This window comes from Myotis myotis, unplaced genomic scaffold (genome assembly GCF_014108235.1).
Source record: "Myotis myotis isolate mMyoMyo1 unplaced genomic scaffold, mMyoMyo1.p scaffold_m19_p_2, whole genome shotgun sequence".
Taxonomy (NCBI): Eukaryota; Metazoa; Chordata; class Mammalia; order Chiroptera; family Vespertilionidae; genus Myotis; species Myotis myotis.
This window is the reverse complement of record NW_023416324.1, coordinates 19,620,979-19,643,650: the sequence shown is the minus strand read 5'-3', so window position 1 is coordinate 19,643,650 and position 22,672 is coordinate 19,620,979. Positions and strand designations below refer to the sequence as shown.

At 44.8% G+C, this 22,672-nt stretch overlaps 1 protein-coding gene and 1 pseudogene across 2 annotated transcripts; one reads left to right on the top strand and one right to left on the bottom strand.

Moving 5' to 3' along the window:
* Positions 1–488: 488 nt before the first annotated feature.
* Positions 489–21,574, bottom strand: ZBTB8B (zinc finger and BTB domain containing 8B). 2 transcript variants are annotated; one of them, XM_036352036.1, is made up of 4 exons: positions 21,501–21,574; positions 13,734–14,739; positions 8,017–8,195; positions 489–2,620 (listed from the first exon to the last, which is right to left on the bottom strand). In XM_036352036.1, the coding sequence occupies exons 2-4, from the start codon at positions 14,698–14,700 to the stop codon at positions 2,303–2,305; spliced, it is 1,464 nt and encodes a 487-aa protein (XP_036207929.1). In that variant the 5' UTR covers positions 14,701–14,739; positions 21,501–21,574; the 3' UTR covers positions 489–2,302. The 2 variants fall into 2 exon arrangements, with proteins under 2 accessions (XP_036207929.1, XP_036207930.1); XM_036352037.1 differs by lacking the exon at positions 21,501–21,574 and adding an exon at positions 21,031–21,462.
* On the top strand, positions 12,350–12,619 carry LOC118677429 (annotated as a pseudogene).
* Positions 21,575–22,672: the final 1,098 nt, after the last annotated feature.

Genomic DNA, 22,672 nt, shown 5'->3' with positions numbered 1-22,672 from the left:
TAGAACAATAATTTTGAAACTATCTGTGGGAAAAGACCATTTTTTCTTTCTTGTTCTGTTAATCCTCACCCGAGGATATTTTTTCCATTGCTTTTCAGAGAGTGGAAAGGAGGGAGGGAGAAAGTGAGGAAAGGGGATGGAGAGTATCATCAATGTAAGAGAGATACATAAGCTGGTTGCCTCCCGCAGGCAGGCACCCAACCTGGGGCAGGAAGCGAACCTGCAACTCAGGTACATGCCTTTGACTGGAAATCGAACCCAAGACCCTTCATTGCCCAGGCTGATGCTCTAACCACTGAGGCATGCCAGCCAGGGCTATATCCTATAGATTTTTTTAAAATATATTTTTATTGATTGCAGAGAGGAAGGGAGGGGGGAGCGAGAAACAGAAACATCAATGATGAGAGAGAACCATCAATTGGCCGCCTCCCACATGCTCCACACCTGGGACGGAGCCCACAAGAGCCCATAACCCAGGCACGTGCCCTGACCGGGCATCAAACTGCCTGGGAATCGAATTGTGACCTCCTGGTTCATAGGTCAACACCCAACCACTGAGCCACTCTGCTGGGCTATAGCCCACAGATTTTAAAAAGATTACCTATTATAATATAGAACTGCTAACACTAAACACTAAATACATTTTCTGCTTGAAGACTCATTAACTTCATTTAGTAAAAGAAAAATAAAAGTACTACCTAAAACAGGTTGGGCCAAATCCTGCTTGCTGCCTGTTTTTTGCAAGTAAAGTTTTATTGGAATACAGCACACCCATTCTGATTCTCGAATCACTGAGCCACACCAGCCAGGGCAAACGACCAATTTTAAAATTTCCAATCTACTGCAGACCAATACATGGTCCTGCTGTGTGGACTGGTACCAAACAACTCACAGACCAGCACCCGTGTGAGGACCACAGTTTGAGTCACACTAGCTAAACTTTAACTTCTACTGAGTAGTTTAAATACCTTTGAACTCTTCAATGACTAGCATTTACAAGCCAATTTATAATGTTTTGAAGATCTTTTTGTTTAAGAGACAGGAAAAAAGTGATTTTACTACCTTTTGAAACATAACTATACTAAATTAAAGGAAGAAAAAGGGATTTCTTTTATTTTTTTTCAAAGTTCAAAGGAAACTGTTTTGTTTGCATACTTCGTTTCATTAGGGATTTCTTTGAAAATCCATTTTGGATACCTTAACATAAGACAAAATTATGAAAGTGCCTTAAATATTTTAAATCCCTAATATTTCCTGCTTTTTAGCCCTTTAAAGAAGTGCAGCCTTTTGTTAGAATAATTGCATGGCTGCTAAGAGGGGAAAAGCAGACTGGTTTTAAAAACCTGTACTTCTACAAACTTCTCTTTCCTTCCAGCAGATCTTTTAAAAGGTAAGCAATTTAGAAATATAACTTGCTTAGATAGATAGGCTTACACTTTCCCTCCAATTAAAGTTCCATTCATAAACTAAGTAAAAGAATGTCAGTGGTAGCGACAGTTCCAGCAGTGTGGCCTTTGGAAATGGCTCGAAAAAGCAGGGGAGAATTTTTAGTTTTGCCCAGATGATTTGTTTTATGATCACAAAACAGGTTATTCGTGTGTAGAGAATTGTCAAATACCAAACGAAGCAGGGAAACCATCCAGACCTGGGCTCACAGAGTCCCTTCCTGGGGCGAACTTAAAATGTAATTCCACTGGGCACGTCAAAGTGCCATAAGAAGGCTTTGAGCTTATTTCCGTGCTTGTATGCACACAAACACCCCCAGCTTTTACCGTTGCAGTCTTAGATTTAGAAAAGTAGCTTTTACAATCATGTCTAAGGCAGCCCCGCCTGCCTTGTATCAATAAAGCTTTCTCTTAAGTACTTCGGAAAATTAGAATATGGAATTCATTAGGAGAGGCTTGGCAGAGGTAAAATTATTCTCAAAACTTAATACATTCTTGCCCACCTTTTCAGAGAAAAGAGGATGACCCCAAAGGAATGCAGAGATTGAGACACTATGAAAACAAGCATGGGGGTTTTCTTATCTTTCTCCTAACCAGAGTTCAGGTGCACAACAGGATAAACAGGAAGCCTGAGGGCCAGCCTTATTCACTCAGAATTAAGGAAGGTCAGCAAAGCCCTCAGAAATCAAGGGCACCAAACTAAAAACTCATTAGTCCTTTGAGTCACAAAATCCAACCTCTACTAGGTCATCTAACAAAAATGCAAATATATTGACACTGAAAAAAATGTTCGTCTCAGGGTTCAACCACAGAATGAACAATAACAAATTCCAAAACCTCTTCCCCCAAATCTACTGCTACATGAGTGTCTCTCGGTCTGTTAGGTTGGGCTGAATTGGTGGTCTGTCGTCAGAATCCTCTCCGGCAGGGTCGTTTTCCTCACCAGACTCCACATAGATTGGCCAATCATTGTCTGTGTCACTCTTTTCTTGGCTTTCGGATGAAGCCTCCACCAGGCTAAGGTTGATGGGCATCAAACTGTACTCATCATCATGTGTGTCTGCAACGCAGGTGCAGCTGTCACACAGCCCAAAGCGCCTCAGCCCCTGTGACAGGTGATTCGTGAAGGTTCTTCTGCAGCCCTTGCAGATGATTGGACAGTTGGATCTGTGGACCTAAAATCACAAGTAGATACAGTCAATGTCACAGAAATGGGGTTGAGCCGTGACCCTCAAGGCCCCATGTGATGTGGGCCCTGGTTGACCCTCCAACCTCATTTCTCACCACTCTTCCCCTTGTTCCATCTGCCATATTCTCAGCCTCACCAAGGTCCTTTCCACCCCTGGGCCACTGGACATCCGTGGAATGTGCTCTCCTCCCCACTGCCAACCCCTGCTCCTTACCAAGGCCACAGGTTGAGAACCGCTGCTATATAGACTATGTTTTCTCCTATACATACATACCTTTTCACTTAAAGGAAGCTCTTTATGGCTTTTCTTTGGCATATCCAAATTGCCAGCACGCTAGTCTCGTGTTCTGGGGCCATTATTAAGTAGAATATGGGTTACATGTGCACAAGCACTGCGATACCACAACAGTCAACCTGACAACCAAGACAGCTACCAAGTGACTAATGAATGAGCAGGAAGCATGTACTAGTGTAGTGCGGAGACACCGTCAAAGGGATGATTCACATCCTGGGTTGGATGGAGTGCGGTGAGAGATTTCATCACTCTGCTCAGAACATCGTGCAATTTAAAACGTATGAACTATTTATTTATGGAATTTCCCACTTAATATTTTCAGATCCCAGTTGACCACAGGTACCTGAAACTGTGGGAAGCTAGACTGTGGATAAGAGGAGACTACTGTATGTTTAACAAATCCTTGGTAAAATGCACTAAACTGTAAGTTCCGAGAGAACTCTGGCTGTCCTTATTCATGTCCTCTACTCTCTGTCACACGGGTTACTATGTTCCCAGTGCCAGGCATGTAAAGGGGACTCAGTGAACCAGTGGGGGTTTTAGGCATGGCTTCTATGCACCTTGGGCTGTTTAGTTATGAGGGAGGCAGATTTGCGAGACAGTGTATTCCCCCAATGTGCCAGCCAATGCTTCACCCTTGCCGTTTACATTTCCTACCCCACAAAGCCCCAGGGGGCCCCTGTGTAAGGAACTATCTTGCAAATGTGTGCACTCTTCAGGAACTCCAGTCAAAAAGGGCTCTGTGAACCAATCAGAGCCTCTCTTTTGGAGAGCTACAGATGTGGGGTACATGCAAGCAGCAGAGAAAAAGAGGCTGATGCAGAAGAAGGGCCAAAAACATGATCTCCAGGTTGCTGGAGCTGCCATTACATTCTGACCAATGTCCCTGATTCCCATGAGGTTTCCTGAGCTTCCTATGCTAAACCCCCACACTTGAGCTAACCTGAGTGTGTATCTTATAACCTTTCAAACTGCCAGGGCTTATATAATGTGGAAAAAGAGAGGAAATGAGGATTCCAACCGATAAAACATCTTAGAGGCACCCAGGGACCTATTGCTGCCAAGAGAGACCGTAGATATAAATTGGGGGGACGGGGGGGGGGGGGGGGGGCGGGGAGAGAAACAAACAAAAACTTAAGTCCTTGGGAGGAGGCCATTCTCAGACAAGTATGCTGGGACCAGTACTGACAGCAAAGGCAGTAACCTTGCACTTATCTTCAATCTGGATTCCTTCAGAACCATAATTCATACCATAAAGTTTTCCTCTTAAAGTGTACAATTCAGTGGTTTTTAGTAGAGTCACAAGATTGTGCAACCATTCCAACCATCTAATTCCACATTTTCATCACCCCTGTGCCTACTAATGGTCACCTCTTTCCCATTCCCACGTGCTCCCAGCCTCTGGCAACTCCTAATCTATTCTCTATCTCCATGAGTCTTTCCATTTTGTACATGTCATATAAATGGAATCATACAGCCCTGGCTGGTTTGGTTCAGTGGATAGAGCATCAGCCTGTGAACTAAAGGGTCCCAGCTTCGATTCCCAGGTTCAATTCTGGCCAAGGGCACATGCCCGGGTTGCAGGCTCGATTTCCCCCCCAGTAGGGGATGTGCAGGAGGCAGTCGATCAATGATTCTCTCTCATCATTGATGTTTCTATCTCTCTATCTCTCTCCCTTCCTCTCTCAAATCAATAAAAGTATTAAAAAATTAAAAATAGCCCTGGCTAGTTTGGCTCAGTGGATAGAGCATTGGCCTGCAGACTGAAGGGTCATGGGTTCAATTCCAGTCAAGGGCACATTGCCCGGGTTGCAGGGTCGATCCCCAGTAGGGGGCGTGCATGAGGCAGCCAATCAATGATTCTCTCTCATCATTGATGTTTCTATCTCTCTATCCCTCTCCCTTCTTCTCTGAAATCAATAAATATATATATTTTTTAAAAATAGAATCATACAGAGGAGAACCAAGATGGCGGCATAGGTTAACGCCGGAGTTTGCTGCTTTGAACAACTACTTCAAAAGTGAAACCAAAAAACGGAAGGGACATCACCCAGAACCACAGGAACGCTGGCTGAGTGGAAGTCCTACAACTAGGAGGAAAGAGAAACGCATACGGACACTCAGAGGAGGCACAGTGCTGAAGTCAAATTCTGAGGTGCGGAGTGCACGGAGCGGGCTGGCGGCGGAGGGCGCGGTTGGCGTTTTCAATCGGGAGGGAGTCGCAGACTCTGAGCTCCAGATCCGGGCGAGTCTTTAGGGACCCCGACTCAAACGGGAGAAGCCGGACTGTCTGGCTTCGGTCAGAGCGAGTGCAGCTTTCTCTCTGAGCTTTGCAGCGGGTGCTGGACTCAGAGAGGCAGAGCTCCTGGGGACAGGACTGAGAGCCGCCATAACTGCTCTCTCCGGCCCACCCTGTTGATCCTGTGCGACCCGCCCCGCCCAAGCCCTGCACAGAGGCATTTGCCGGATAGCCTCAGGCAAACGCCAGATTAGCACCTCCCTAGAGGACAGAAGTTCTCTCACTGCTGACACAGCTGATTCTCATAGCCACTTGGCCTGGAGGTCAAACCCTCCCTGGAATTAGCTACAACAATCAAGATTTAACTATAAGACTGCGAACAAAGACCACTAGGGGGTGCACCAAGGAAGCAAAACAAAATGCGGAGACAAAGAAACAGGACAAAATTGTCAATGGAAGATATAGAGTTCAGAACCACACTTTTAAGGTCTCTCAAGAACTGTTTAGAAGCCGCCGATAAACTTAATGAGATCTACAAGAAAACTAATGAGACCCTCGATCTTATATTGGGGAACCAACTAGAAATTAAGCATACACGGACTGAAATAACGAATATTATACAGACTCCCGACAGCAGACCAGAGGAGCGCAAGAATCAAGTCAATGATTTGAAATGCGAGGAAGCAAAAAACACCCAACCGGAAAAGCAAAATGAAAAAAGAATCCAAAAATGCGAGGATAGTGTAAGGAGCCTCTGGGACAGCTTCAAGCGTACCAACATCAGAATTATAGGGGTGCCAGAAGATGAGAGAGAGCAAGATATTGAAAACCTATTTGAAGAAATAATGACAGAAAACTTCCCCCACCTGGTGAAAGAAATGGACTTACAGGTCCAAGAAGCGCGGAGAACCCCAAACAAAAGGAATCCAAAGAGGACCACACCAAGACACATCATAATTAAAATGCCAAGAGCAAAAGATAAAGAGAGACTCTTAAGAGCAGCAAGAGAAAGAAACTCAGTTACCTACAAGGGAATACCCATACGACTGTCAGCTGATTTCTCAACAAAACTTTGCAGGCCAGAAGGGAGTGGCAAGAAATATTCAAAGTGATGAATACCAAGAACCTACAACCAAGATTACTTTACCCAGCAAAGCTATCATTCAGAATTGAAGGTCAGATAAAGAGCTTCACAGATAAGGAAAAGCTAAAGGAGTTCATCACCACCAAACCAGGATTATATGAAATGCTGAAAGGTATCCTTTAAGAAGAGGAAGAGGAAGAAAAAGGTAAAGATACAAATTATGAACAACAAATATGCATCTATCAACAAGTGAATCTAAGAATCAAGTGAATAAATAATCTGATGAACAGAATGAACTGGTGATTATAATAGAATCAGGGACATAGAAAGGGAATGGACTGACTATTCCTGGGGGGGAAAGGGGTGTGGGAGATGCGAGAAGAGACTGGACAAAAATCGTGCACCTATGGATGAGGACAGTGGGTGGGGAGTGAGGGCGGAGGGTGGGGCGGGAACTGGGAGGAGGGGAGTTATGGGGGGGAAAAAAAGAGGAACAAATGTAATAATCTGAACAATAAAGATTAATTAAAAAAAAAAAAAATAGAATCATACAGCCCTGACCAGTTTCGCTCAGTGGATAGAGCATCGGCCTGCGGACTCAAGGGTCCCAGGTTCGATTCCGGTCAGGGGCATGTGCCTTGGTTGCGGGCACATCCCCATTGGGGAGTGTGCAGGAGGCAGCTGATCAATGTTTCTCTCTCATCGATGTTTCTAACTCTCTATCCCTCTCCCTTCCTCTCTGTAAAAAATCAATAAAATATATTTTAAAAAATGGAATCATACAGTATGTGGTCCTTTGTGACTGGCTTCTTTCACTTAGCATGTTTTCAAGGTTCATCCATGTTGTTATGTGAATCAGAACTTCCTTTCATTTTATGCTGAGTAACATTCTATTGTATAGATGCATCTTTTGTTTGTTCATTCATCAGTTGATGGACATTTGGGTTGTTTCCACTTGTTTACTTTTATGAATAATGTTGCTATGAACATTTGTGTGCAAATTTTTGTGTGAATGTGTGTTCAGTTCTCTTGGTTATATACCTAAAAGTAGAATTGTTGCCCAGCCGGGTGTAGCTCAGCAGATGAGCGTCGACCCAGGAACCAAGAGGTCGCGGGTTCGATTCCTGGTCAGGGCATATGCCCAGGTTGTGGGCTCGATCCCCAGTGGGGGGCATGCGGGACGCAGCCAATCAATGATTCTCTCTCATCATTGATGTTTCTATCTCTCTTTCCCTCTCCCTTCTTCTCTGACATCAATAAAAATATATTTTAAAAATAAATAAATAAATAAAAGTAGAATTGTTGAGTCCTATAGTAACTTTATGCTTAACTTTTTGAGGAACCGCCAAACTCTTGTCTATAGCGGCTGCACCCTTTTACATTCCCACCAGCAATGTATAAAATATCCAATCTCTCCACATTCTTGCCAACACTTTGCTATTATCCATTTTTTGATGCTAGTCATCCTAGTGGGTGTAAAGTGGCATTTCATTATGGCTTTGATTTGCCGATCTGACAAAAATATAGGTATACTTTTGATTCATTCACACGGGACAACTATTGTTGTGTTGGCTGTTGTCAGTTTTTAATTTGACAATCTAAGAGGAAAGAGGTCAGTGCCCCTGACTACACAGTCAGGTATTGCATGTTTTAAAAATTCTTGCAGCACACCTATGTGCCTCTTGCGGCACACTGGTTAAAAATTGCTACGTTGGACAAATGTCAGGAGCCACACACACACACACACACACACAGCTCACTTACGCTCAGGGCATGGCTCCGCAGGTGCTCCTGTCGCGTGAATCTCTTGCCACAGATCTCACAGGGGTAGGGCCGCTCACCCGTGTGTGAGCGGATGTGCCGCTTAAGGATGCCCTTCTGTTTGGCAGTGTAAGGGCAGAAAGGACATCTGTGGAGCTTGATGGGGACCACCAGCACATCGCCTAGGAAACCAAACAGATTAATTTAGCTGTACTGTAAGCAGCAACAACACTGGCCACGCCTCCAATGGATGGATCTGGGGCTGCAGAATGCCACCAGCGCAGGTCATGATGGTGGATGGATCAGACCTCTGGACTAGGTTTCACGTTTTGACAGTAGCTCCTCAGAAGAGTTTCCAGGCATGTACAGAAGAGGTTTGCGATGATGCAGACTTAAATTGTTGGAATTCACAGTCACTCTATATATCTGAAATCATCAAATATCCAGGAATTCACTTAAATCTCTTTCCAACTCTTTTTGTTTGTTTGTTTACCTTGCTCATACAACCATTAAGGTGACTGTATAGAAACTGTTCCTTTCAAGTTACATGAGTTACCCTTACTGCAGCATTCCAAGACTTGTTCCCTCTATCCATGCCCTTCGGGATAGATATATCTGAGCTTAGGGAAAGAAGGGAAGAACACAGTTTTGAGAGGCAGCAGACTGGAGTGGTTACTTTACCTGAGCCCTGCCTCTCTCTTGGAAGCACTCTACTTCCCTTAACCCATAGCCCACACCCCTGGGTTGGAGGTGTGTAGGGTCTCTTTTATGCTTCACTGTCAATTCCAGACCACTGTCCCTCCTTTGGCCTCAAAAACTCTAGGATCTTCCCCAGCTGGTGTGGCTCAGTGGTTGATTCCAGGTCAGGGCACATGCCCAGATTGTGGGCTTGATCCCCAGTATGGGGTGTGCAGGAGGCAGCCAATCGATGTTCTATCTCTCTCTCCCTCTCTCTTCCGCTCTCTAAAATCCATAAAAATATACATATTTTTGAAACCCTAAGGTTTTTTTAAGAAAATATATATATATACATATATATATTTAAATATATTTTATTGATATTTTTTACAGAGAGGGATAGTTAGAAACAATGATGAGAGAAACATCGATCAGCTGCCTCCTGCACACCCCCTACTGGGGATGTGCCCGCAACCAAGGTACATGCCCTTGACCAGAACTGAACCTGGGACCCTTCAGTCTGCAGGCCAACACTCTATCCACTGAGCCAAACCGGTTAGGGCTTAAAATATATTTTTATTGATTATAGCAGGACATTATGCTTTGACAGTATCAGCGAATGCTGGGATGAGCAACATGGATATGAAACTATTGACCATCTCCTTGCCCTGGTCTCCCAACTGTATACCATCTTGTGCTGAGGCCAAATTAAGCTCCCTAAAGCACAGATCCTGTCACCTCCCAAACTCAGAAACTATGGAAAATCTCCCCTGTGCCTACAGATAAAAACCTCATCTCTTAGCATTCAAGATTTTCCATGATCTGACACTAGTCAATTTCTTTCTATGTCTCTTCTTATCCTCAGATGCCACATTCAGAAAGCCTCCCTGATCTCCCAGTAGGAAGCCAGTTCTCCAGCTTTTGGATAACTATGAAACTCACACTTCCATCTGTCTTCCAGCCCTAGTACCTTTAGATCATGTGATTATACACGTCCCATCTCCTCTAAATTCGTTAAGGGCTGGATTCATGTCTGACTTATCCTTGTAGCTTCATCAAGAAGCTACTCAAATATTTGAGCAAATAAATGAATGACCAGACTGGCTTGCATGGCTCAGTGCTTGAGTGTCAACCTATGAACCAGGAGGTCACGGTTCAATTCCTGGTCAGGGCACATGCCCGGGTTGTGGACTCGATCCCCAGTGTGGGGCATACAGGAGGCAGCCTATCAATGATTGTCTCTCATCATTGATGTCTCTCTCTCACTCTCCCTTTCTGAAATCAATAAAAAATATATATTTTTAAAAAATGAATGACCAAATATATCAGTCCTACTCTGTGCCTTGGCACTTAGAGTGAGTTTAGCCTGGAGTTGTGTGAGTGGAATAAAAACCTGGCAGACAACAGGTATGGCCAGGGGCCAGGGTGGCTGCCTTGCCACAACAGCCTGTAGTTGGAAACCTGACTTTATAGGCTAATAGACCGGACTTGAATGAAGATGGCACACAACTGAATTACTTTTTGATACTTGTCCATACAGGCAGAGGGCGTTGAAAGACAAAATCATTGCACTGAAATCCTCTATCCACTTGTGCTGCCTTCAGTTTGTTTAATGAGTGAAGTGAAGCCAGCCCAGGTTTCTAGTTTTAGCTGTGCCACTTACCAGCTCTGCAACTCAGGAAACTCACTAAGCCCTTCTGAGTCCCAGTTTCTCTACACTTCCTTTGCCAAACTCATGGACATGATGAAGGTCCAGTGAATGTTAAGCAGTGATTACAATCTGTGAAGTGCTATTATGTACACGGAAATGAGATTTCAACAAGTTCCCATAGTGTGTTCCGCGAAAACAGCTGCTACCTTCTAAATGTTGGTTAAGACAGTGTCTCTGAGAACCAGAAACGGCATTTTTAAGTTTTTCAAGTCTAATTTTTTTTAAAATTAAATCTTTATTGTTCAGATTATTACATTTGTTCCTCTTTTTTCCCCCTATAGCTCCTCTCCTCCCAGTTCCCACCCCACCCTCCGCCCTCACTCCCCACCCACTGTCCTCATCCATAGGTGCACGATTTTTGTCTAGTCTCTTCCCGCATCTCCCACACCCCTTTCCCCCCCAAGAATAGTCAGTCCATTCCCTTTCTATGTCCCTGATTCTATTATAATCACCAGTTCATTCTGTTCATCAGATTATTTATTCACTTGATTCTTAGATTCACTTGTTGATAGATGCGTATTTGTTGTTCATAATTTGTATCTTTACCTTTTTCTTCTTCTTCCTCTTCTTAAAGGATACCTTTCAGCATTTCATATAATACTGGTTTGGTGGTGATGAACTCCAAGTCTAATTTTTTAAAAATATATTTTTATTACTTTCAGAGAGGAAGGGAGGGGAGGAGAGAGAGATAGAAACATCAATGATGAGAGTCATTGATCGGCTTCCTCCTGCATGACCCCTACCAGGGACCTACCCCGCAACCCAGGCATGTGCCCTTGACCGGAATCGAACCTGGGACCCTTCAGTCCACAGGCTGACACTCTATCCACCGAGCCAAACTGGCCAGGGCTCAAGTCTAATTTTAATCAGACATCCACAGTGTTCTTGCTTCAAAAAAATAAAATTAGCCCAGCTGGTGTGGCTCAGAGGTTGAGCATCGACCTATGAACCAGGAGGTCATGGGTTCGATTTCCGGTCAGGACACATGCCCGGGTTGCAGGTTTGATCACCAATAAGGGGTGTGCAGGAGGCAACCGATACATGATTCTCTCTCATCATGGATGTTTCTCTCTCTCCCTCTCCCTTCCTCTCTGAAATCAACAAAAATATATATTTAAAAAACTGAAATTAAAAAATCTAAAGACAGCTCACTAGTAACAAATAAAAGCAGCTAATCTCCCTTATTTAAAATACTCTCACTGTTCCATGTTGAAAGGTGTATAAGAATTTTGATTCATTAATTTCTTGGCTTCAGGTTCTAGAACAGTGGTTCTCAACCTTCTGGCCCTTTAAATACAGTTCCTCATGTTGTGACCCAACCATAAAATTATTTTCGTTGCTACTTCATAACTGTAATGTTGCTACTGTTATGAATCGTCATGTAAATATCTGATATGCAGGATGGTCTTAGGCGACCCCTGTGAAAGGGTCGTTTGACCACCAAAGGGGTCGCGACCCACACGTTGAGAACCACTGTTCTAGAAGCTATAGGGTACTTTTATCAGGAAGGTGACAGCCGAGTGTATTTCTATCTCCTATAAGACATTTTACAACACAATTAACTCACTATTAAGAAGAGCTAAGTCATCTTTCAGAATTGTTTAGGAACATAAGTTCTCTTAAAACAAAAAAGCCTATGCCGAAACCGGTTTGGCTCAGTGGATAGAGCGTCGGCCTGCGGACTGAAGGGTCCCGGGTTCGATTCCGGTCAAGGGCATGTACCTGGGTTGCGAGCATATCCCCAGTGGGAGATGTGCAGGGGGCAGCTGATCGATGTTTCTCTCTCATCGATGTTTCTGACTCTCTATCTCTCTCCCTTCCTCTCTGTAAAAAATCAATAAAATATATTTAAAAAAAAAAAAAAAAAGCCTAACAAAGTATATAAGAAATTTATTCACATGGAGGATTAAATATTGAATGTCCTGAGAGGTTAGATTGCTGTCAGACATGGAACATGGTTATAGTAAAATGGAACTTCCAGATTATAAATATGGAAGATAGAAGGGTTACCACTGAAAACCATACAGGAAAAGCTGGCTGTAAGAGGGCTATGGGGACTGCAATGAAACTTGGAGATACAGGGGTGGCTTAGCAAACAATGTTTCCTTTGTTAGTTCATTAATAAAAGGATTTAAATGGGGATTTGCTGCATTTGTGGTAGCTGTAGGGGCTCAATATTACCTGGAATCCCAGAATAAAGCTAAGAAGCATCACTGAGATAATACCTAGAAGTATCTTAGTGCCTTAATTCTCTTATAAAAATAAGATTTCTTCCCTGACCCAGTGTGGCTCAGTGGTTGAGTTTCAACCTATGAACCAAGAGGTCACGGTTCGATTCCGGTCAGGGCTCCATCCCCATAGGGGGCATGCAGCAGGCAGACAGTCAATGATTCTCTCTCATCATTGATGTTCCTATCTCTCTCTTCCCCTCTCCCTTCCTCTCTAAAAAAATAAAAATATATTAAAAAAAATAAAAATAATGAGATTTCTTCACTGTAGCCGACTCATCTGGTTGTTTGTCCCTTAAAGAATACTAGTAAGATTCAATAAAGGACACATGTGCCAGCCTAGCTGGTGTTGCTCAGTTGGTGGGGCACAGTCCTGTGCACTGGGAGGTTGCCAGTTTGATTCCTGGTTAAGGGCACATGCCTGCGTTTCAGGCTCGATCCATGGTAGAAGCCGCTGATTGATGTTGCATTCTCATATCAATGTTTCTCTCTCTCCCTCTCCCTTCCTCTCTGAAATCAATAAAATATATTTTAAAAAACCCAGAAACTTACTCACATGAAGCCAAATGCCAACTCTAAAATATTCTCAAATACATCATACCATCAACCATGACATGTTATGAATGTCTGTTATGCGTCAGGCATCATGGTTGACACAAAGAATAAATTTCCTATTATATGTGAGAAAAAAATTATGAAAACCATCTCAATTGGTCCTCAACCCTGTGAAAAAGGCAAGATAGGGATGATTATCTCCTGAACAAACAAGTTCAGAGAGATTTAATGATTTAACCCAAGTCCCACTGCTGGTTAGTGGAAGACAGTAGATTCTTTCCATTTCTTCAAACTGCCCCTCAACATGCTTATACTCTAGTTGGAGAGGTAAAATACTAACATACATGAAGAAACAATGCCCTACTCAATTAACACCTATTGGTTGTGATGGTGGTGGAGATAATGCAGTGATAGTGATGGTGATGGCAATTAGTGATGATGATGGTGGTAATGACAATGACAATGACGACGATGATGATGGGAGACTATAAGGCACAGATGTGGGTGCTAAATGACCAGCAGAGACGATGAATGCTAATGGAACTCACCTGAATCCTCGCCATACCAGTCGGTCGGGACATCCATCATGGAACTCATGGCTCCTCCTACACCATCTGGTCTTCCCTCCAAACTCCGAGAAAAGTGGTGATCCGCATCATCTTTGCTCTGGACAGCACCGTTGCGCAAGAGGGCCTCCAAGAATTGCTTCACGTGGTAGTTACCGTAAGACACGTCCACGGGATGGCCACTGGGCAAACCCTCCTCCATGTGGGCCAGGTTCAGTGGAGCAGCATATTGCTGGAGCTGCTCACCAACCTCCACCTGCTCCACTTCGTCAGCATCAAACTCCACCTTGGGCTCTATCTGCTTGGGCAGCGCAGAGAGGTCACTGTCAGCGGAGCCACTGCCCTCGCTGTCTTTCACCACCGCTTCCAGGGGGCGGCAGTCACCGCAAGGGGATTCCTTTGGACAGTCCACACACTCTTCTTCCTTGGCTGTAGAGGAGACCAAGCTCTTGGTATCACAGGAGGCCCCTTCCGTGCCTGAACTGGGGCTTCCACCGTCAACCTGATGAGCTGCTGCAGCTGCAGTTGCCGCTGCCACCGCTGCAGCCACAGCAGCCTCCTTCTCCATCTTTCGGCAGATATCAAAGGATGACCGGATATATGTCTTGCAGAAGTTTACCACATCATTCATCTGTAGGTAACTGGCGGCCGACATAACTTCAATCACGTTTTCCCCACACAAATCCAACTTCCCAGAATACAGGAAATCCAAGATGATGGAAAAGGCGTCGGAGGTGACAATGTCCAAGGAGGCGGTGCTGTGCCGCCCGCTGTCCTGAATATAGTGAATGAGCAGGGCTCGGAAGTAGCCGCTGTTGGCAAACAAAATATTCCTGTGGGCCTTAAAGATCCGCCCTTCCACAATGATGCTACAGTCACAGAAAAAATCCCGCTTTCGCTGTTCGTTCAACTCCCCCAAGAGCTTGGCATAGTAGGATTGCATCTCCATTTCTTCACCCGCTGCTGCTGCTCCGGAGTAGCCTGATCTCTGCCAAGATGTTTAAAAAGTTGATTCACAAATCTCAACCTTACAAATAAGATGTTCACTTTTAATATTTTTTAAATATATTTTTATTGAAATTTTTTTTTTTTTTTACAGATAGGAAGGGAGAGGGATAGAGAGTTAGAAACATCGATGCGAGAGAAACATCGATCAGCTGCCTCCTGCACACTCCCTGCTGGGGATGTGCCCGCAACCAAGGCACATGCCCTTGACCGGAATCGAACCTGGGACCCTTGAGTCCGCAGGCCGACACACTATCCACTGAGCCGCACCTGTGGGGGCCACTTTTAATATTTTTTAAAAATTTTTTTCCCTGCTCGGCTGGCGTGGCTCAGTGGTTGAGCATTAACCTATGAACCAGGAAGTCACGGTTCAATTCCCAATCAGGGCACATGCCCAGGTTTCGGGCTCAATCCCCAGTATGGGTCATGCAGGAAACAGCCAATCAATGACTATCTCATCATTGATGTTTCTATCTCTCTATCCCTCTCCCTCATTCTCTGAAATCAATAAAAATCTATTTAAAAAGAAAATTCTTTCCCAAACATTGGTTCAGTAGTGTCTTTATGATGTGGGCTGTTTTGGACCTAACAGAAATAAGAGGTTGTCCAACTGAGTTAATTTATGAAAAACAACAATTGCGTGTGGGCACAGTACATAGTGTTTGATTCTTTCCAATGAATTTTTTTAAAATATATTTTATTGATTTTTTACAGAGAGGAAGGGAGAGAGATAGAGAGTTAGAAACATCGATGAGAGAGAAACATCGATCAGCTGCCTCCTGCACATCTCCCACTGGGGATATGCCCGCAACCCAGGTACATGCCCTTGACCGGAATCGAACCTGGGACCTTTCAGTCCGCAGGCCGACGCTCTATCCACTGAGCCAAACCGGTTTCGGCTCTTTCCAATGAATTTTTATTAAACTCTACGACAAAACACCAATATTGTCCCTGTTTTTCCATAAGGAAATTGAGACTCAAAGAAAATAGGAGCCCTAGCTGGTTTGGCTCAGTGGATAGAGAATTGGTCTTTGGACTGAAGGGTCCGGGGTTTGATTCCAGTCAAGGACACATGCCCGGGTTGCAGGCTCGATCCCCAGTAGGGGGCATGCAGGAGGCAGCCGATCAATGATTCTCATCATTGATTTTTCTGTCTCTCTCTCCCTCTCCCTTCCTCTCTGAAATCAATAAAAATATATTAAAAGAAAAAAAGAAGAAGATAGCAGATGACCCAGCTGTAACAGAGCCAGGACTCAAAACCAACCTCCAGAATTCATGGTCTGATGCACTACACTCTACTTTCTTCAAGGCTCAAAATACAGATAATACCCAAATCTAAGAATTACAGCTTGGCCAGCTGGTTTGGCTCAGTGAATGGAGCGTTGGCTTGTGGACTGAAGGATCCCGGGTTCAGTTCCGGTCAAGGGCACATGCCTGAGTTATGGGCTCGGTCCCAAGTGAGGGGCGTGCAGGAGGCAGTCAATCAATGATTCTTTCTAATCACTGATGTTTCTATCTCTCTCCCTCTCTCTTCCTCTCTGAAATCAGCAAAAATATATTTTTTTAAAAAAAGAATTACAGTTCAATCTACAGCGTCCTGATACAGAGTTTAGAGACTGGCAACTAGTCTCAGCTCACATCTATTATTATCACTTTGTGGAAACATTGGTGAGTTCTTGGGCTTGCCAGCATGCATTCACCATTCAGCTTTGATTGTAAACACCCATCCCCCAATCTTGGCCAATGATCTTGGCATCTATCTGGTGCCAACCCCAGGCTCCACCCTCTGACCACAGTGATTGGCTCAGAATTGGCCACATGGCTTGGTCAGAGCCAATAAAAAGCAGTGAAATGTTTACTAGTTCTTCCAAAAAAGATTACTCTGCTCTGTGAGCAGGTGGGATGTGAGGGATGCTGCTGCCACACCAACAGGGGAACCAGCCCAGCCAAGCCCAGCTCAGGCAGGAGCAACAGATAGAACCCATCTGAGTCCTACCTCCTGCTGTGCCAGAAGCCAATTCAGTCCCTTTTTGCTAAGCTGGTTTGAGTTGGGTTTTCTATCTCTTGCAACTGAAGGAATCCTAACTACCCTTGGTTCACTCTTCTGTATTTCTATGTCCTGGCCCTTGTCTGTCTGTGGACTACAAGCCCTTTGAGAGCATGATCCATGTCTTATTTATTTGCTATCCCCCACAGCACCTGGCAGAATGCTTTGGACAGGTAGGTTTGCTAAATACAACAGAATACTGTTTTCATTACTGCTAAGTAGAACCGATATAAATCAAATTCAAAATCCTTCTGCTAACCCATCTGTGTATATGCCTTTGCGCATATATGCATGCATTTTTTTCTGGAGGGTTATATAAACAAGAGTTACCTTCCCGGAGCTCCTCCTCCATCTTTTCCCATCACACAAGCCACAGAGCCATCCATCAATACCCCTTTTACTTGCTGACCCATTGAGCTCAGAGGAGTTTCTACAACCAAGTACATCATCCCCCTTTACTGAAATCGCAAAAAGCCTAGTTAGAGCTGCCAACCATAGCTAACAACTCTTCAGCATGCTTCCTTTCTACAAATGCAGCACAACAATGCCTCACCCAGCCAGAAATCAGGCACTTTCTTCCCCCAAAAAGGGTCCTTTCACTGGCAAAAATAGTTTCCCCAAGGCCTAACACACTAATGGCACAGACTTTACTCATAAAAGACCCACAACAACCTTACTAAAGGGCAATTTACACCTACTTTATACATACAGATAGCAAGTGATGCACTGAGTTCGGAAACGAGGGAGTCAATTAGGAAGAGAAGTGAAGAGGAGCCTCTGTAAGCAACTAAACTGACAAACTTAAAAGTGAGAACTGGTGGGCAGGAAAGGTAAAACAGTTCTAAAAACTACACCTAGGAATTTTTAAAGTGTCCGCCTGAGGCCATTTAGCTAAGTGTATTAAAGGCGCCTACATATTCAAAATGGCCTAAGGACATCACTAAATTATAGCCCAGGGCTATAATTATTGGACCTAAGTCATCAAGAAGACTTCTATTTTTATATTATTTTAAACTCAAAAAAATATGTCATAATTTTGGAAATTTTCATTGAAAGTTAAAATTAACATTTTGGTTCAAAAAGGAAGAGAACTGTCAGATATCTGAAAAATTCTATTCCCAAATAAATCAACCCTGAAAGTTTTCGCAGGATGAAGGTTTCACTGTCATTCTCACCCCTTCCAATAGCTCCAACCAAGCCTGCCCAGCAGTTCCTGCCATTGCCTTTGACAATCAAAATGATAAGGGAGCCCTAGCCGGTTTGGCTCAGTGGATAGAGCATCGACCTACAGACTGAAGGATCCCAGGGTGGATTCCAGTCAAGGGCACATGCCGGGTTTTGGGCTTAGACCCCAGTAGGCCCCTGATGCAGAAGGCAGCTGATCAATGACTCTCTCTCTCATCATTGATGTTTCTATCTCTCTCTCCCTCTCCCTTCCTCTCAAATCAATTTTTTTAAAAATATATTTTATTGATTTTTCACAGAGAGGAAGGGAGAGAGATAGAGTTAGAAACATCGATGAGAGAGAAACATCGATCAGCTGCCTCCTGCACATCCCCCACTGGGGATGTGCCCGCAACCCAGGTACATGCCCTTGACCGGAATCAAACCTGGGACCTTTCAGTCCGCAGGCTGACGCTCTATCCACTGAGCCAAACCAGTCTCGGCTCAAATCAATTTTTTTTTTTTTAAATGATAAGGGAGCCCTGGCCGGGTGGCTTGGTTGGTTGGAACCTTGTCTGGTACACCGAAAGGTTGTGGGTTCTATTCCCAGTCACATACCTGGGCTGCATGTTCAATCCCTGGTCAGGGTGACTCCAGAAGGCAACCGATCAATGTTTCTCTCTCACATCAATGTGTGTGTGTGTGTGTGTGTGTGTATCTCGTTTTCCCTTCCTCTCTCTCTAGAAAAATCAATAAAATCACCTCCTCTGGTGAGGATTTTAAACAATGGTAAAGGAAAAACAAGATATAGGACAGTGATGGCGAACCTATGACATGCGAACTCATTTATTTTGGTTGATTTTTCTTTGTTAAATGGCATTTAAATGTATAAAATAAATATCAAAAATAGAAGTCTTTGTTTTACTATGGTTGCAAATATCAAAAAATTTCTATATGTGACACGCACCAGAGTTAAGTTAGGGTTTTTCAAAATGCTGACATGCCGAGCTCAAAAGGTTCGCCATCACTGATATAGGAGAATGCTACATCTAAATACCACACTGTATTCTTTTAAAAAATATATATATATTTTATTGATTTTTTTACAGAGAGGAAGGGAGTGGAATAGAGAGTTAGAAACATCGATCAGCTGCCTCCTGCACACTCCCCACTGGGGATGTGCCCGAAACCAAGATACATGCCCTTGACCAGAATCGAACCTGGGACCCTTGAGTCCGCAGGCTGACACTCTAGCCACTGAGCCAAACCGGTTAGGGCCCACACTGTATTCTTCCTCAGAATTTAAAGAAAACCTGTCTGACTGGTAAAATTACATTTTTAAATGTGATAATATCCACTATTGATGGGAATGTAATTTTGAACACCATTTTAGAAGGGAATGTGGCAAGATTTATCTCAGCTTAAAATGTACACATCTTTTTTTTTTTTATCCTCACCCGAGGATGTTTTATTGATTTTTTAGAGAGGGGAAGGGAGAGGAAGAAAGAGACATAGATATGAGAGAAACATCGATCTGCTGCCTCCCACACACACCCCAACCGGGGATTGAACCTGCAACCTATGTACGTGCCCTGACTGAGAATCAACCCGCAACACACTCCAACTAACCAAGCCTCCCAGCATGGTGCAACCATGTTTTTAATGAGCTAGAGTTGTGTGTTTTTATGTGGAAAAGGCCACTAAGATATAGTAAAAGAGAAAAAGACAGGGTGCGAAATGTACAGTCTGATCCCATCTGTGTATATGGTTTTGCTGATACATGCGTAAATTTTTTTCTGGAAGGTTATATAAGCAAGAGTTAACAGCAGATACCGTTGAGGAGAGGGACCATGGTTAAGAGATGTGTGGAGGGACCTTTCCTTTGCAACCTCTGTACTGTTAGTATGTTCCACTATGTACCTGCATTACTTTTGTTTTTATTTCTTAACAAAGAAAAAAAGGAGGAGCAGCAAAGGGGTAAGTAGCTGGCAACCCAGAAAGATAAATATCTAAAGAGGCACAATACTTCTGAACTTGTAGAATGGTCTTATCTACAGGGCCTCCTCCCAGGGCACTTCCATTTTTTCACTGGAAGATGCTCCTTTTCAACAATAGTACCCCAAATCCATTTCCTTTGGCTTTCTCTCTACAAATACTCTAAATTCTACGGCCTCATGCAAATACTCCCTGACTTTGAGAAAGCCCATCCACATACTTTCTTCAAACCTTTCCTCAATCCTGCATTTGGCATATAATGTGAAAAATTTTGTTCAAATTAATCTGATTTGTTGTTGGTGCTCTGCATCCCTGGGACATGCTGAGGACCACCCCTTCTCCCAGAAAAGAAGCTCTTCGGGCACAGTGCTCTCAGAAGTACACTTATCCACACGCGGGCAGGGACCCTCCCACCCTCTCCACCCTAGCTAGTAACTTATAAACAATGTCTGACACAAGGAGGATGCCAGGAACAGAAAAATGGATCTAGTACTTTCTAGTGCCTGGTCCTTCAGGAGAGGGCAGATGCCAACACTACCGCCTGCAGTGAACTCCCACAGTCCCCTGAGGGGATCCCACCCAGCCAGGTCACAGGACTGTCTTCATTCAGGCACCAAAAGCAGACTGGAATTCCAGCCACTGACTCTGACAGGACTCCCCCAGGTTCCCTGACCTGAGAATCACAAAAACCTGCCCATCAATTGTCAGCCTTCTCCGAGCTCTACTTCTGATGAGGCACCGTACAAAGTACTTTACAAACACTGATTAATTTTAACCTCACGATAACCCAATGCCGTCGCTACATCGTTACATCCTCTTTTTCAGAGAAAATTTCAGCTCAGATTTACAGACAACACGCCCAAAGCTCAGACTGGAACTGAGATCGGTCAGCTCCCAGAGCTGACACTCCTGCCACTGTGCCAGCCCGACTCCCCGAACCCCCAGCACACAATGAGAAGGCTGGGGAGGTCACTCCTTGCCCCGACGCAGGGAGTGGAGGAGGACGACAAGGAAGAAGTTTCCATTTACACAGAAAGAATTTCAGGGTCAACTGAATCTTTGGTTCACCTGCTACATTGTTCACAGCACCAGGGGATCCTCCCCGTCCAGAGCCAGACGACCGGAACTAGTTAATGGACTCTGTCTTCGGCCCGGAGGGTGGGGAACCGAGGCCCGGCCCCTCCCGTGGCCTCCGCGGACAAAGTGACCAGCACTGCGGTGCCTAGCGCCCCCGCAACATCCGGATGAACCTCCGCCGCCCCCACCCGGTGGACCACGCGGGGGACAGCCCAATGCTAGGGAAGGAGAGGGATCTGCCCCACGACCCCCCTCCCCACACTAAGGGGAGGCTGGATGGGAGTCGGTCATCCAGCACGGGTTTGCGCGGCGGGGATCCCCAGAGTCGCCAGGGCCGGGCGGTCGGAGGGAGGCCGACCGAAATGGGGCTTCCTTGCCCGCTGACCCCCGGCCAGGGCCGACCTTCGGGGTGCCCCCAAGCCAATGAAAGCGGCAGCGTGACCCCGCTTCTCGGATCTCACCTTCCAGTGGGTTCCACCAGCACCGCCACCAAGCTACGCACACAGACACGCCCCCCGCTTTCATTCACTTGTCGCCTCCTCCGATGAGAAGCGGGGAAGCCGACCAATCATGGGTGTGGCTGGGCTCGGGAAGGTGGGCCTTCACCCAGCAAGATAGCCAATGGCGGGGCGCCCTCTCCGGAGGATGCGCACTGAAGGCCCCAGTGCTCATGGGGTGATGGGAGTTGTGGTCTCGGTGTGGGTTTTTCGGTGAAAGATACAGTGGACAAAACTACAAGTACCAAGATGCCAAAAGGGGCAAGAACCAGCGCTTGTAAAAGGCTGGAGCTTCGTGCGGTCTTCTGAGTCCCACTCGAGGGACCTGCGAAGTATTGATCTCTTTGTCCGGAGAGCTAAAAGCGCGTCATGCATATTAATGCAACCCGGGGAGTAAGAGCTATGACTTATCCGTGCACCGCAAAAAAATTGGAAATGAGTGAAATGGTTTAATCTACGCAACAGGTTATGATTGAATACTAGCAACACTTTCTCCCCTTGAAAGGCTTTCGGGTTCGTATACTCTAGTGAAACACCTAAATAGTGGTACGAGCCTGGCGGTGTGCTCAGTGGTTGAGCGCTGACCCATGAACAGGGAGGTCACGGTGGGGGCGTGCCCCGGCTGCGGCGGCTCTATCCCCAGCAGGGGGCTTGCAGGCTGCAGCGAATCAATGATTCTCTCTCATCACTGATGTTTCTAACTCTCACCCTCTCTCCGAAATCAATAAAAACATATTTTTAAATAGTGGTACAAGGTGCTATGGGATGGTACAGGCGCGTTCTGGAATGGCTGTGAACAAGACAAACCAGGTTGCTGGTCTCAGGGGACTTAGTTCTAGTGAGGGGTGTATTTGTCTGTTGGGGCTTGCTGTGGCGATGTGTCACAAACTAGCTTAAACGGCAGAAATGTATTGTCTCACAATTCTGGAGGCTAGAAGTCCAAAATCAGGGTGTTGTCGGTATTGGTTCCTTTTGAGGGCTGTGAAGGTGGATCTGTCCTGGCCTCTCTCCTTGGTTTGTAGATGGCCATCTTCATGTCCACATGGCATTTTCCCTGTGTATGTATGTGTGTGTATATATATATATATATATATATATATATATATATATATATATATATATATATATCTGTATTC